General features: G+C 38.0%; 1 protein-coding gene across 1 annotated transcript in view; it reads left to right on the top strand.

Moving 5' to 3' along the window:
• Positions 1 to 17365, top strand: part of LOC311079986 (solute carrier family 2, facilitated glucose transporter member 4-like) — a 141749-nt gene that overhangs the window by 17594 nt on the left and 106790 nt on the right. Inside the window, exons 3-4 of the mRNA XM_084109721.1 lie at positions 672 to 832; positions 2582 to 2706. Coding sequence (XP_083965847.1) covers positions 672 to 832; positions 2582 to 2706 — 286 coding nt within the window. The remainder of the gene's footprint in view (positions 1 to 671; positions 833 to 2581; positions 2707 to 17365) is intronic.

Raw genomic sequence — 17365 nt, 5'->3', positions numbered from 1 at the left:
TCTTTAGCTATTTTCTTACAGCCACTTTCAACTTTGTGATGCTCAACAATCTTTTGATGCACATCAGAACTATATTCTTTGGTTTTACTCATTGTGCTGGATGATTAAGGGAATTTGGCCTTTGTGTTTCCTCATATTTAAACTCCTGTAAAACAAGAAGTCATAGCTAGACAATTTCATGTTCCTAGTCACCCTGGTGTGCTAAAAAAAGGTAAATATTAATAGGAATATACTTTAGAGATATTTTACATGTAAAAAATTCTAGGGGTGCCAATAATTGTGGCCAACGTGTTTTGGAGAAAAACATTTATTTCATAATGTGATCCCCCCCCCCCCCCCCCTTCAATTCTTTTACTTCAATGAAAGGTTCGATTTTTGAATTTTTCTTTGAACGAAAGATAAAAAGGATTTATTTTTTACTGCCATTTTTTATCATATTTACCATGGCTGCCATTAATTCTGACCACAACTCTATATAATAAGAGCGATATTTATGTAATCAGGGTGAAAAGTTATGCACATACAAAACATATAATGCTTTAACATCGAAATGTTTATATGAAATGGGACTATTTTCACTCTTGAAGAAGAGCAAATATACTAATTGTATCTAATGTCTCATCATGTCATTCTCCTCTTGTCTTCTCTTTTCTGCATCCCTCTGACCTTAGATCATTGAGCAGGACTATAACTCAACATGGACGGAAAGGTACTCAGAACCAATCCCTCCACAAACACTGACATCTCTGTGGTCACTCTCTGTGGCCATCTTCTCCATTGGGGGCATGGTGTCCTCCTTCTCTGTGGGAATCATCTCAGAGTTTTTTGGCAGGTAATTCAGCTCTATATACTTATTATATATATATATACTGAATATAACTCAATATAATAAATAATGTTTGGACTACAGTGTAAAATCTACAAAAACACACTCATTACTTAAATATTGTGGACTGCAGCATTACAGTAGGCCCCCCTAACCCCCATTTAAAAATGTCACTAGCCCATAAGTCAGTACATACATTTTTCAATTTGTGCTAATGTCTGAATAAATTCAAATAAATAGTAGTAGTATTAGTAGTAGTATTTTTTACCAAGGACAGTTTTGCGAATGATTTGAGAATTTGAGTGTTGAAATATCCTGTTCAAATAGCAGCTTACAATAGCGTCTCATATACTGTCTATATGAACGTGTAACGGGATCTATCAACTGCAATAAGTAATAAGTAAATAAAACAAAATTCTTATCACATTTCAAACAACAAAAGTTGAGGCGCAAGTTCATGAGTCAAGCGCGGACCACAAAACTCACAGAGACAGCTCTTGTGGAAGACAGTGACTGGATCTAAAACATTCAGATGACACGCCAATTATATCCACACCTTAGTAAATTACCAAACCCACGTTCAGCAAAGAGTGGCTCTCTCGCACTATATGAAAACTAGTTGTCCTGTCCGGTTCCGTTCACACATGGCTTTCCAGAACATGCGGTTGTGAGTCCTGGAAATGTATGGGTGTGAGTTATATTATTAGAATGCTGTTGTCTGTCACCATTGTAAACACAGCAGAAAAGAAAGAAACCAGAAACCTGAGCCAATGCAATCATCAGTTGGAATAGTTTAAAGTACCATTGTAGTCAATAATTTTATCCCTTAAAACACATATTTGATCACCAAAATGACATATTTAAATGTTTTTTTCCTTAAAATCGCTTGAATACAACTCTACACCCTTGCTTCATTTAGTATACGCGGATCCATGAATGTGCTAATTATGCTAATTAACTCATTCACGCCAGCTCAGAGATTTACTCGGTCTACTTGCTGATGTAAACGCTGCACAATGTTGCTTGACAATGTCCTTTTGCTTGACTATGTTATCAAACAGCTAATAATGTTTTGCTACTGTTACACAAACCATGTTCCCGTTCACATCTCAGAGTTAGGCAGCTGCTTTCTAACAATCATCAGAAACATAAGTGGAGAAAGGCATAATAGTTCATCATAACATCCTAATATACATCACACACCTGCTATATTGCTAAATCACCTGCTATATTGCACATTAAAAACACCACATAAACATATAAACAACATTAAAAACTTGATTTTCACCACAGGGGGACTTTAAGAAAGGACTGGTCCAAGTTTCTTTGAGTTCTTGTTTGAGGTTTTTTTTATATTTTTTTTATCCAAAGTGATTTAAAGTACTCTTACTAAAAAGCAACCTTGTTGAAGGGCACAGTTGTGATACGGGCATTCAGATCTCAAGTTACATGTTACAACAGCTGTCTAGGTAATGGTGACCTGCCCTTTAGGTTTCATGGTCAGAAAGGCCACAGTATTTTCCTGTGTCACTGATTTTGGCTGGGGTGCATGTGGCACACCTGTTCTAGCCTACACAATGTAATAGAGAATATAATGTCAGCAGAAGGAGTGTGATAAAAATGTGAATCAATATGTGGAGAAAAATAGTGGGATTTCTGTTCTGTTTTAGAAAATAACTTAGAAATGTCAAAATCTAAATGTCTCAGTTGTATTACATAAAAATATTATTTGATGTTCCTTGTTTATTATGCTAGGAGGAAAGCAATGCTTATCAATAACGTCCTTGCATTTATTGGTGGAGGCCTGATGGGGATGTCCAAGATCAGCCGGTCATTTGAAATGATGATTTTAGGACGCTTTACCATTGGGACATATTGTGGTAAGTTTTACTCTTTTTCTTACACATTGCTAAGGTATCTAAGGTATATGAACTAAAAGTACATTAAAGCAGTTTATTTTCATTACAGTAGGCTAAATGTTTAATCTTAAAGGGTCATGAAACCCCAAAATAAATGTTTTGAGATGTGAACAGATATGTACAGACTGCACATCGAGGTACTCATTAAGTTTATTCAATGGAAATTAGTTATTTTTGCATTTTAAATAGTCTTGCAGCTGAAATGATTAATTTGACAATTTCTGTGTAATTCAGTAAACAATAAATTACAATGAACTCACCACATAATGAGCACAGTGTATTATTAAACCCATGAGGGAGACTGGTTATTTAATCATTAATAACACTGGATGGATTAAGTCAATCAATCTTAATACATAACATTATCAATAAATAACAATAATTGTACTAGTAAGAAATCCAATTTGAGATATCTCTAAAGACGTTTTGACTAGTCTAATGGTGCGTTCATGCCATGTCGTAATTACGGTAAATAAAGCTTTGAAAGGGAACTCAATTTGTTACTCACTGTGTGGAAAGTTTTCTGTGTGTAAACATCCGAAGCGCGCGCCCAGAAATCCGCATCTCATAGAGCGTGCGAACACGTACACTGATTTGAACTCTCTTTCAAGTCTTCTTGCACTTGAAAATGCATGATTGGCAAGTAGTATCCTCGTAAACATAAACAGTTGAGAAAGAAAATGCATGACAGTATATTGGATCCGTGCATTAGCTCTTAAAGTGACAGCAGCTTAACCTATACTTGCTGCCGTCTGTGTCCTTGAAGGGATACTTCACCGATTAGCATTAAGCTTTGTATCAGTAGAAGCCCAATAGTATTTTCAAATGACCGTGCTTCCCTCCCTCATGTCCCCCTGAGATGAGAGATTTCTGAATTGTGTGTCTGGAAAAAAACCTCAGATGATGCAAAAATCGTCATTTAGCGTCAACGGAGGCTTTTTTGGCCAGAGGCTAGAGACTACAGCCAGTAGTAGGAGCTAGTTCCGCATGTTTTCAACCCGCCCAAACTTACTGCTTGTCCTTTCCTGGTTTTGGCTGTAAAGCAATTTATCACCATTTCGATGGAAAAAATGCTAGTATTTAATTTTTTAAAAATTAATTTATCGACTAACTCGTCACAGAGACTCACGATAAAACGCCGTCTTTTCAGTTTCGAGTCAACCAGTAGCCTAGTTGTATCATTTCTTCCAATACTGCCCTCTGTAACCAGTAGGCGTGGCTTGGGAGTGGCCTTGTAGGGCAGCGAAGCAATTGCATTCTTGGAGTTGTTGTCTCTCATCCACATGAGCCAAAAATACATTTTCTGGCTTTTCTCAGTCTAGAAGGCACCGACTTCTAAAATAATTTCACATTTCTACTACATAAATGACCCAATTTAAATATGCATTCATCTTTCCAGCAGTGAAATATCCCTTTAATGCTAATCAAAATGTTAAACAAAAGACAAAGAAAAATCACTCACTGATCTTGACTGAATAACTTTTGTAACTTTAATAAGGATTAATCTATGATTAATTAATACAGTGAAGACTATGCAGTCATTTTACATTTGATTACTTTATTACATTTCTGCACATGAAAATCATGAATTTGGTCATAACAGCCTGTTTTTGCAATAAAAAAAAAGTCTCATAGCTGGTAAAAAATATTTATGGCCGGAAAATTTTCTTAAGTCACCAGCCATTGGCAGGTGTGGCAAAAAGTTAGTTTTTGACCCTGCACACAGGTAATTAGAGATATCTCTAATTCAATTTCGACTAGTCAAAATTATATTTTAAGATATCTGCATTGTACCTAGTCGGATCTGTTTTTGTGTGCAGTGAAACTGAATTTACTAAGCTCCTCCCCATTTTAATTGTATCACGTTTCAGATATCCATAAAGTAATTCTGACCAGTAAGAATGTTAATTCTAGATATTAAAATTCTTCCCAGTCACATAGCTAAATGCAGATATCTCCAAAGAAAGGTCATCCTTGTTAAAAAAAACAAACTAATTGTGATATCCATAATTAAATTGCAGATATCTTTAATTGAGATTTGACTAGGAAAAAATCCAATTCAAGATATCTACCATTGTAATTTGACTAGTAATACATTACTTTCAATTTTAAATTTCAATTGACAGTATTTTTGGATATATTTAAAGATGATGAATTAAATATATATTAAATTTGAATTATGACAAGTCAAACACCAGTTAGAGATATCTCGAATTATAATTATTACTAGTGGTAATTCAATAAAAGATATCTCTAATTTAATTATAATTAGTGAACTTGTAATTTGAGATATCTTTAATTAGAATTATGCCTTGTACAAAATCAATTTAGATATCTTTAATTACAATTTCTTCTAGTAAAAACTCAAAACAAAAATTTGTAGATATCAGAAAATATTTTCCAATGGAAGTCAATTGGAGAATATAACTAGTCAAAATAGCATTGTAGATATCTTGAATATATTTTATGACTAGTCAAAATAACATTGTAGGTATCTTAAATCCAGTTACAACAAGTCAAAATTGCAGAATAGATATCTGGAATTAGAATTTTGCCTAGTCAAAACTAAATTACAACTAGGGGTATTTTAAGGGTTAGTTCACCCAAAGAATTAAAAATTGACTCACCCTTGAGCCATCCTAGGTGAATATGACTTTCTTATTTCAGCCATCGCAATCTGAGTTATATTAAAAAATATCCTGGTTCTTCCAAACTTTAAAATGGGAGTGAATGGTACCCTATAGATATTGATGCCCAAAAAAGAGCATCCATCCATCATAAAAGTACTCCATACAACTCCAGAGCAGTGGTTCTTAACCTTTTTTTACTCCAAGGCCCCCTTCTCTTTGAGTCAATACTGCAAACATACTTTGCAAAAATATCACTGCACACATTCTTTACAACTTAAAAGTACTTACTCGTGCTTTTTTGTTTAATTACTGTATGACTGAGCAAAGTCAACCTTCCATAACAAACAAGACCACAGGGGGATGCCAAAGTGAAATGGACTAATCCATTCAGAATTATTAAACACACCAAAATACAAATGAAAAATAAAAACATTCTGAATGTGTGGAAACTCACCAATCTAAAGGCGGGTCGATGTCATCAGTGGACAGTTCCTCTGTCAGAACAAGCAATAGTGCCTATGTTTGGAGCGGCAGGTGCCCACGGATCCTCACAAACTTCTCTAAAACACACTTCTTCGGCGAGCAACATTCATTTTGACAACTACGTGAATATATTGAACTGTGTTAATGCAGAAATACAATGTTATAGCAATAAGTGAGCCGAGAGTGCACATACACGTTTTTTTTTTTCTGCATCAATAACGGACATTAATGCGCAAGCATTCCCAATGTTCAACTCCTGTATGTCACTGTAATCGTCTTTACCTTCATTTCAATCGTCATCCATCAAAACTTTATTAGCTACACTGGTTTTCTTTATTCAACTGAGAAATGTAGTTCATGAAGCGGTTGGGTGTCACACAATCTGTATTTCACACAGCGCGATGAGAAGCGGCTTGGGCTGCTCAGAAACAATCACAGAATACGTACGTGAGAGGTGGTGGTTTGTTATTTTTATTTATTTAACGTATTAATTGAGTTCTATTATATTTAAATACATTTAAAGTTATCTCGTGGCCCCCCTGAAGGATCACTAAGGCCCCCTAGTGGGCTGTGGTCCACCGCCCCCTTTAACTGCTGCTTTCAGGCTTTCTTTTCAAAAAGGCTTTCTGAAGCAAAGTAATGCGGGGGTTTTTTGTAAGAAAAATATCCACATTTATAACTTTATAAACTATGATCACTGGTCTCCGGTAACGGCCGTACGCAAGCCTAGTTCTGGCGGAAGAGTGACCTCTGACCCCCTAAGCAAATGTACACACTTTTCCTTGTGTCAGAGAGTTGGAGTACTGCAGGTATATTTGGAAATCTAAGCAATCCTTGCCGCTCACCATTCTTAAGTTAAGGATTTGGACGTTTTTTGACTGGTGCTCTTTTATATGTTAATGACATTAACTAGGTGGCGTTTAAAAAGTGGAAATCTGAAACCATTCAGCTCTGCACAATTTCAAGAACATTTGCGATTTACAGATTTTACATCTAAAAGAGAGGTGTACGTGCGTTTTTTGGCCATTCGTTCTCTGAATCACACGTATGCGCAAAAATGACCGTAATATCAAAGGTAGGACGGTTTCTATGCAACATTTTATAAATGAGGCCCACAGTCTTGATTTATCAGTAACTCTTTGCTGAATGTGTTTCATATTTGTACACAGTGGAATTTAATTAAAGAAATTAAATTAAATTAAATTTATTTCATCTCTTTAATAATTTAGAATTATTTAATTCTGTCAGAGCCGATAGTCTAATTTGGGTAGCGCACCGACATGTAGGCCTAGTCCAGTTTTGCTTCAAGTGATAAAAGTTTGAATCCCTCCTCATCCTTTGAACTTTGCTTTCTGTCCCGTCTACAACTGAATAAAGGCAAAGATAATTGTTTAACTATTTAATGAGGGCAAAATTTCCAGTGTGCAGAGAAAGAAAGTTCATACTTGTTAAGAGAGAAATTAGACACTTTTTATATGGAAAAGGCCAAAGGGGCGTTTGTTAGGTCCAGATCCAAATGGCTAGAAGCCGGGGGAAAAAACTCAGCATATTTTTTCAATTTGGAAAAAAAACGAGGCAAACTTAAAAAAAATTCCTCTTTGTATATTGATGACACTGTTGTCTCAGATAACAAAAGAATTTCAAAATTTGTTTCAGACTTTTATCAAAAACTATATACATCATCCTTTAACCCTAATTCCAGTGCTTTATTTTTTAGTAAGATACAACCCTTCATTCAATATGGAAGCCCGTTTCCGCCACGTTCAGTAAAAAATAAATAAATTCTTTAAGTCATAATAATGAGAAACTTTCTCGTAATAATGACTTAACATCTCAAAATAATGAGAAACTTTCTCGTAATAATGACTTAACATCTCGTAATAATGAGAAACTTTCTCGTAATAATGACTTAACATCTCGTAATAATGAGAAACTTTCTCGAAATAATGTCTTAACATCTCGTCATCTTATACACATCTTATTTCGAGAAAGTTTCTCATTATTACGAGATGTTAAGTCATTATTTCGAGAAACTTTCTCATTATTACGAGATGTTAAGTCATTATTACGAGAAAGTTTCTCATTATTACGAGATGTTTAAGTCATAATTACGAGAAAGTTTCTCATTATTTTGAGATGTTAAGTCATTATTACGATAAAGTTTCTCATTATTACGAGAAAGTTTCTCATTATTACGAGAAAGTTTCTCATTATTACGAGAAAGTTTCTCATTATTATGAGATGTTAAGTCATTATTATGAGAAAGTTTCTCATTATTATGAGAAAGTTTCTCATTATTACGAGATGTTAAGTCATTATTACGAGAAAGTTTCTCATTATTACAAGATGTTAAGTCATTATTACGAGAAAGTTTCTCATTATTATGAGAAAGTTTCTCATTATTACGAGATGTTAAGTCATTATTATGAGAAAGTTTCTCATTATTATGAGATGTTAAGTCATTATTATGAGAAAGTTTCTCATTATTATGACTTAAAGAATCTTTTTTTTTTTTACTCAACGTGGCAGAAACGGGCTTCCATAATTCAATGTGTAAGTGTAGCAGCGGCAGTAATGTAATTCGACTACGCCACCCCGTAGGCGTATCTATGATATACTTTAATGTATGATAAAAATACATTAAAGATATATTTATATATATATATTTATATTTATATATATATATATATATATATATATATATATATATATATATATATATATATATATATATATATCTTTAATGTATTTTTATCATGTTGAAAAAGTTTGGTGTGAATAAAATAAACCACTTAGGAGGAGTAACTAAAAACTCAGAGTCTGACATATCCAAAAAATCCACATTCAAACCAAAATATCTGACTTCCTGTTGCTCGGAGCTAATGACTGTAAATTAGAAAGTTGTCCGGCTCGATGAGACCAATATGCGTACTGATTTTTGTAACTGTGGGTAAAAGTAACCCCCCCACTTTTGTCAAAAGCATTTTGAAAGTGACACACTTCCTGCTACCAGTTGGTGGCGCTATAACTTTGACTCACAATAGTTACATCCATCTGACCGGCCTCTTACCATGAACACACTGCTGAAGTTTCATCAAGATCAGTTATTGTATGCAGAAGTTATAACACTTCGTGTTTCTCTTTTCTCGCCATAAATTCGTTTCCTCGCCACGGCCAAACCGTTCGAGATATCAAAAATCCATCCGCAATTTAGAATCCTCAATGTCTTGACTTCATGCTGACCGAGTTTGGAGGCGAGTGGATGAATTCTGTAGGAGGAGTACATCAAATTCCACAGCATGCGTTTTTCAAACAACCCATAATAGCCGACTTCCTGTTGGGCGGAGCTAATAACTTAGAGTGCGGAAGTTGTTCAGCCCCATGAGATCTATATGTGTACCGAGTTTCATATTAATTCATGCAAGAGTTTTTGATATATGGACCAAGTTTTCAGACCATGTTCAAGGGGGCGCTGTTGAGCCCCCCTGCCACGCCCGGGTACCAGCTTCAGCCCGGCCCTGATGACCGTGGGCTCTGACCTGTGTGCAAAGTTTCAAGAGTTTTTGAGCATGTTAAGGGCCCCAAAAGCCCCTGAAACCTTGAAAAACAAAGATTAAATGGAATAGACAAATCCCCCCCACCCCCTCCACACACACACACACACACAGAGACAGAGAGAGAGAGAGAAAATTCTCCAGAAAATCCACATTCAAACCAAAATATCTGACTTTCTGATGGTCTGAGCTAATGACTGTGAATTAGAAAGTTGTCCGGCTCGATGAGAACAATATACATACCGATTTTTGTGATTCTAGGAAAAACTAAGCCCCCATTTTTGACTAAAGGTGGCGCTACTGAGCCCCTCACCACGCCCATTTCTGAAACTTTGCACATGTCTACTGGCTAATAAATGTGATGTGTCTGTCGAGTTTCATGCATTTTCAAGCATGTGAAGAGTCTCAAAAGCATCCGAAAAGAATATTAAAGTTTGATGCGTTGCCACGGCAACAGTATCTAAGATATCAATAATCCTTTCACAGGTCTACATCTGCCGTGTGTCTACATTATACACATAAAGTTTGAAGCAAATCGGATAAAAATAAGAGGGTGATTTCAAAGCATTTTGAAAGTGACACACTTCCTGCTGCCAGTTGGTGGCGCTATAACTTTGACTCACAATAGTCACATCCATGTGATCGGCCTCTTACAACGAACACACTGCTGAAGTTTCATCAAGATCAGTTAATGTATGCAGAAGTTATAACACACTTCCTGTTTCCATTATTCGCCATAAATTCGTTTCCTCGCCACGGCCAAACCGTTCGAGATATCAAAAATCCCCTGGCAATTTTTCATCCTCAATGCCTTGACTTCATGCACACCGAGTTTGGTGGCGATCGGGTGAATTCCCTAGGAGAAGTGTTTCAAATACCAGACCATGCGTTTCCAAACAACCCTTAATAGCTGACTTCCTGTTGGGCTGGCGTAAAAAGTAAAAGTACGAAAGTTGTTCGGCCCGATGAGATCTATAGATGTACCGAGTTTCATATTATTACATGCAAGCGTGTCTGATTTATGGACCAAGTTTTCGGACCCCGTTCAAGGGGGCGCTGTTGAGCCCCCCTGCCACGCCCGGGTACCAGCTTCAGCCCGGCCCTGATGGCCACGGGTTCTGACCTGTGTGCAAAGTTTCAAGAGTTTTCGAGCACGTTAAGGGTCTCAAAAGTGCCCGAAAGGTTGACAGAAAAATAAGAATAAATATATATATATAAATATAGCTGCGAGCAGCGATTACGGGCCCAAGCCGGTGGCACCGCAACCCCGGTGCCTTTACCTAAAGGCACCGGGGTGGCGGTACCGCCGGCTTTGGCCCTTCATCGCTGCTCGCAGCTATATTTATATATATATATATATATATATATATATGGCTATAATGAACAGGCTGCGATGTCAAGATTGCAATGCTGGAATGTGTGTGTGTGTGTGTGTGTGTGTGTGTGTGTGTGTGCATGTGTGTTCATGTTTTTCTATCCCGGTGGGGACTTCAACCTGAATGCACACAGACTCATGGGGACTCGTGTCACAGTGGGGACCTAAATAGAGGTCCCCATGGGTAAACAAGCTTAGAAATCATACAGAATGAGTCTTTTTGGAAATGTAAAAATGCAGAAAGTTTTCTGTAATGGGTAGGTTTAGGGGTAGGGTTAGTGTGAGGAGATAGAATATACAGTTTGTAAAGTATAAAAACCATTAAGTCTATGGAGAGTCCCCACAAAGATAGTAAACCGTGTGTGTGTGTGTGTGTGTGTGTGGCGTGGGCGCGATGGAACAGTGGACACATAAAAACATACGTCATTATACAGGACCACATTCAAACTGCAAAGTGTTAACTTATATTTGTGTACTGTCGCAATAAGACACAATATTGTGCTTTTGTAAAATAATTTCAAGCAATCCACCCCCCGAAAGGCGCTAATTTTAAAATTAAACTAAAATGCTCATGGCTGCACGGGCATTCATGGTGCGCATCCACGACAAGGAACGAGCAGAACAGAGTGAATGTTTTTCAGTTTATTCCTACTTCCATAGGAATTCATTTGAAACGCCCGCTCAACCGCTCACCCTGTAGTCTGTGTGAGTCCTAATGCCCCAGTGTAGTGACGGGGACCCTATACTGCCAAAAGAGCACCGTCCTTCGGATGAGACGTTAAACCGAGGTCCTGACTCTCTGTGGTCATTAAAAATCCCAGGATGTCCTTCGAAAAAGAGTAGGGGTGTAACCCCGGCATCCTGGCCAAATTTGCCCCTTGGCCTCTATCCATCATGGCCTCCTAATCATCCCCATGTACTGATATACTGATTGGCTTCATCACTGTCTCCTCTCCACCAGTAAGATGGTGTGTGGTGGGCGTTCTGGCGCAATATGGCTGCCGTCGCATCATCCAAGTGGATGCTGCACATTGGTGGTGGTTGAGGAGATTCCCCCCATCTATGTAAAGCGCTTTGAGGTCTCAGAAAAAGCGCTATATAAATGTAACAAATTATTATTATTATTATCAACCACTATCAATGTCAGTGCGGACGAAAATATTTTACTTTCGTTTTTAAGTTTGCGATTCAAAAGCCCCCAGCGGTGTCACACGTCGATTAACCGGTGGTAAAATTTTCTCACCATCACATACCTAGTATATTTTTATGTAAATACAATAGGCCTACCTGATTTTGAACACAAGAGGGCAGTATAGCCCTATGTATGACTTGACTTTTATGAGACTAAATAGTACAATTACTATTTTTAAACTTATAAATAATTATTAAATTTAAAAAAAAAAAAGAATAAAATGAGTTTGGTTGTGATATTTGTATACTTTTATAGAAATAAATGGTGTATAATTACATTTTTAGAAGATGAGGCTTTTAGTGTTTAATTTTTGTACATTACTTCAGTCCCTCACTATAGCAAAAACATTTGAGATGTTTAATATCCGTTCACAATTTAGCATCTTTAATGTATTTTCATCATTTTGAAAAAGTTTGGTGTGAATAAAATAAGCCAGTTTGGAAGAGTAGCTAAAAACTCAGAGTCTGAAATATCCAAAAAATCCACATTCAAACCAAAATATCTGACTTTCTTTTGCTCTGAGCTAATGACTGTTAATTAGAAAGTTGTCCGGCTCGGTGAGACCAATATATATACTCATGTTTGTAACTGTTGGTAAAACTAACCCCCCCACTTTTGTCAAAAGCATGTTGAAAGTGACACACTTCCTGCTGCCAGTTGGTGGCGCTATAACTTTGACTCACAATAGTTACATCCATCTGATCGGCCTCTTATCACAAACACACTGCTGAAGTTTCATCAAGATCAGTTAATGTATGCAGAAGTTATAACACTTCGTGTCTCTCTTTTCTCGCCATAAATTCATTTCCTCGCCACGGCCAAACCGTTCAAGATATCAAAGATCCGTCCGCAATTTAGCATCCTCAATGCCTTGACTTCACGCTGACCGAGTTTGGAGGCGAATCGATGTATTTCCTAGGAGGAGTACATTAAATTCCACAGCAAGCGTTTCCAAACAACCCTAAATAGCCGACTTCCTGTTGGGCTGGCGTAAAACTTAGAGCACGAAAGTTGTTCGGCCCGATGAGATCTATATGTGTACCGAGTTTCAAATTGATTCATGCAAGCGTGTTTGATATATGGACCAAGTTTTAGAACCCCGTTCAAGGGGGCGCTGTCGAGCCCCCCTGCCACGCCCGGCTACCAGATTCAGCCCGTCCCTGATGACCGTGGGTTCTGACCTGTGTGCAAAGTTTCAAGAGTTTTCGAGCAAGTTAAGGGCCCCAAAAGCCCCTGAAACCTTGAAAAACAAAGATTAAATGGAATATACAACCCCCCCCCCCCATCCCCCCCCCCCACACACACACACAGACACACAGAGAGAGAGAGAAAATTCTCCAGAAAATCCACATTCAAACCAAAATATCTGACTTCCTGGTGGTCTGAGGTTATGACTGTAAATGAGAAAGTTGTCCGGCTTGATGAGAACAATACACCTACCAAGTTTTGTGATTCTAAGAAAAACTAAGCCCCCATTTTTGACTAAAGGTGGCGCTACTGAGCCATTTCACCACGCCCGTTTCTGAAACTTTTCACATGTCTACTGGATAATAAATGTGATGTGTCTGTCGAGTTTCATGCATTTTCAAGCATGTGAAGAGTCTCAAAAGCATCCGAAAAGAATATTAAAGTTTAATGCATTGCCACGGCAACAGTATCTAAGATATCAATAATCCTTTCACAGGTCTACATCTGCCGTGTGTTTACATTATACACATAAAGTTTTAAGCAAATCGGGTAAAAATAAGAGGGTGATTTCAAAGCATTTTGAAAGTGACACACTTCCTGTTGCCAGTTGGTGGCGCTATAACTTTGACTCACAAATGTCACATCCATGTGATCGGCCTCTTACAACTAACACACTGCTGAAGTTTCATCAAGATCAGTTAATGTATGCAGAAGTTATAACACACTTCCTGTTTGAATTATTCGCCATAAATTCGTTTCCTTGCCACGGCCAAACCGTTCGAGATATCAAAAATCCGTCCGCAATTTAGCATCCTCAATGTCTTGACTTCATGCCGACCGAGTTTGGAGGCGAATGAATGAATTTCCTAGGAGGAGTACATCAAATTCCACAGCATGCGTTTCCAAACAACCCATAATAGCTGACTTCCTGTTGGTCTGGCGTAAAACTTAGAGCACGAAAGTTGTTCGGCCCGATGAGGTCTATATGTGTAACGAGTTTCATATTATTACATGCAAGCGTGTCTGATTTATGGACAAGTGTTCGGATCCCGTTCCAGGGGGCGCTGTCGAGGCCCCCTGCCACGCCCGGGTACCAGCTTCAGCCCGGCCCTGATGGCCGCGGGTTCTGACCTGTGTGCAAAATTTCAAGAGTTTTCGAGCATGTTAAGGGCCCCAAAAGTGCCCGAAAGGTTGACAAAATAATAATAATTAAAGCTGCAAGCAGCGATGAAAGGGCCCTCGCACCCGTGCCATCGTCACTCGGTGGCTTTAGGAAGACAGAGCATGGTTGGGCAATGTGCATTTAAGGAGGTATAGTAGTTGCTAGCATGTTTAGTATGTTTCTAGCATGCTTAGTACACAATAGTTATGTGGTTAGTTCTGCATTACTGTGTTAACCATGTCAGTTTTTGTTGCCAGTAGGTGGGGCTATGTCTATATCTGAATATCGCTATGTAGATGTGTTCAGTGCAGGACTTTTATTAAACGTGTGAAGTTTGGGGCAGATTGGACATTGTATGCTTGAGTTACAGCAAATTCCTATTTAATTGCAGTAATAGCATGCTTTAGCACTTAGCTAAGTGTTTGCTAGCATGTTTTAGCATGTTTCTAGTATGTTGTTAGCATGTTTAGCACTTGCTGGCACTTTTTTATATGTTATCAGGAGTTCACAACAGGGTTAAACATGCCACTTCCTGTTGCCAGCAGGTGGCGCTATGACTGTAACTGAATATGTGCATGGTCATGAGTTCAGGACAAAACGCTTATCAAAAGTGTGAAGTTTGGCGCAGATTGGACATTGCCTTCTTGAGTAACAACAACATCCTGTTTCATTGAATTAGCATGCTTTAGCACTTAGCTAAGTATTGCTAGCATGTTTTAACATGTTTCTAGCATGTTTATAAGACAATGGCATTTTTAACATGTTGCTAGAACGGCATCAACGTGTTAAACATGACACTTCCTGTTACCAGTAGGTGGCGCTATTACTATAACTGAATATTCTCATGTAGATGTGTTCAGGCCATGACTCTTATCAAACGTGTGAAGTTTCGGGCAGATTGGACATTCCGTGCCTGAGTTACAGCCAATTCCTATTTAATTGCAGTAATAGCGAGCTTTAGCACTTAGCTAAGTGTTTGCTAGCATGTTTTAGCATGTTTCTAGTATGTTGTTAGCATGTTTAGCACTTGCTGGCACTTTATTATATGTTATCAGGAGTTCACAACAGTGTTAAACATGCCACTTCCTGTTGCCAGCAGGTGGCGCTATGACTGTAACTGAATATGAGCATGGTCATGTGTTTAGGACAGAACGCTTATCAAAAATGTGAAGTTTGGCGCAGATTGGACATTGCCTTCTTGAGTAACAACAACATCCTGTTTCATTGAATTAGCATGCTTTAGCACTTAGCTAAGTATTGCTAGCATGTTTTAACATGTTTCTAGCATGTTTAGAAGTCAATGGCATTTTTAACATGTTGCTAGAACGGCATTAACGTGTTAAACACTAGGTGGCGCTATTACTATAACTGAATATTATCATGTAGATGTGTTCAGGCCTTGACTCTTATCAAATGTGTGAAGTTTGGGGCAGATTGGACATTCCGTGCCTGAGTTACAGCAAATTCCTATTTAATTGCAGTAATAGCATGCTTTAGCACTTAGTTAAGTGTTTGCTAGCATGTTTTAGCTTCTAGTATGTTGTTAGCATGTTTAGCACTTGCTGGCACTTTTTTATATGTTATCAGGAGTCCACAACAGTGTTTAACATGTCACTTCCTGTTGCCAGCAGGTGGCGCTATAAATGTAACTGAATATGAGCATGGTCATGTGTTCAGGACAGAACGCTTATCAAAAGTGTGAAGTTTGGCGCAGATTGGACATTGCCTTCTTGAGTAACAACAACATCCTGTTTCATTGAATTAGCATGCTTTAGCACTTAGCTAAGTATTGCTAGCATGTTTTAACATGTTTCTAGCATTTTTAGAACTCAATGGCATTTTTAACATGTTGCTAGAACAGCATCAACGTGTTAAACATGTCACTTCCTGTTGCCAGTAGGTGGCGCTATTACAATAACTGAATTTGAGCATGGACATGTGTTCAGGCCATGATTCTTATCAAACGTGTGAAGTTTGGGGCAGATTGGACATTCCATGCCTGAGTTACAGCAAATTCCTATTCAATTGCAGTAATAGCATGCTTTAACACTTAGCTAAGTGTTTGCTAGCATGTTTTAGCATGTTTTCTAGTATGTTGTTAGCATGTTTAGCACTTGCTGGCACTTTTTTATATGTTATTAGGAGTCCACAACAGTGTTAAACATGTCACTTCCTGTTGCCAGCAGGTGGCGCTATGACTATAAATGAATATGAGCATGGTCATGTGTTCAGGACAGAATGCTTATCAAACGTGTGAAGTTTGGGCCAGATTGGACATTCCATGCCTGAGTTACAGCAACTTCCTGTTTCATGGCGAAACATCGAAATTTGTCAGGCCGCCGAGGACCCGCCCTTTGACGAAAACTCAAGATCTTCGCAATTTAACGTCGCAAAGGCCTTAAGATTATACTCACCAAATTTGAAGATGATCAGATTAAAACTGTAGGAGGAGTTCGTTAAAGTACGAGGCCTGAAAATGGCAAAAACTGCACAAAAATCTGAGAGGAAGTTCAAAATGGCTGACTTCCTGTTGTGTTTAGGGCTATGCTCCAAGAGACTTTTTTGTAGGTATTAGGTCATTACATGTATGTACCGAATTTCGTGCACGTACGTGGAACGTTGCGGGAGGCGCACTCCGTTGAACTTTTATAGGTGGCGCTATCGAGCCATTTTGCCCCGTCCAATTCTGAAACCTGTATCAGATGTAAATTTTCGCCAGTTCTGACGCGTGTGCAAAGTTTTGTGAGTTTTCGAGCATGTTTAGGCCCTCAAAAATGCAATTAAATGCGGAGAAGAATAATAATAAATATAGCTGCGAGCAGCGATTACGGGCCCAAGCCGGTGGCACCGCAACCCCGATGCCTTTAGTTACCTAAAGGCACCGGGGTGGCGGTGCCGCCGGCTTGGGCCCTCCATCGCTGCTCGCAGCTATATTTATATATATATATATATATATATATATATACAGTATATATATAACAAAAGATATATACATTATATATATATCAGACAAGTAATATTCTCTGTCTTGTCACT

This window comes from Abramis brama (genome assembly GCF_963993115.1).
Source record: "Abramis brama genome assembly, chromosome: 3".
Classification (NCBI taxonomy): Eukaryota; Metazoa; Chordata; class Actinopteri; order Cypriniformes; family Leuciscidae; genus Abramis; species Abramis brama.
The sequence above is the reverse complement of the archived record's forward strand: the minus strand, read 5'-3'. Positions and strand labels throughout refer to the sequence as shown.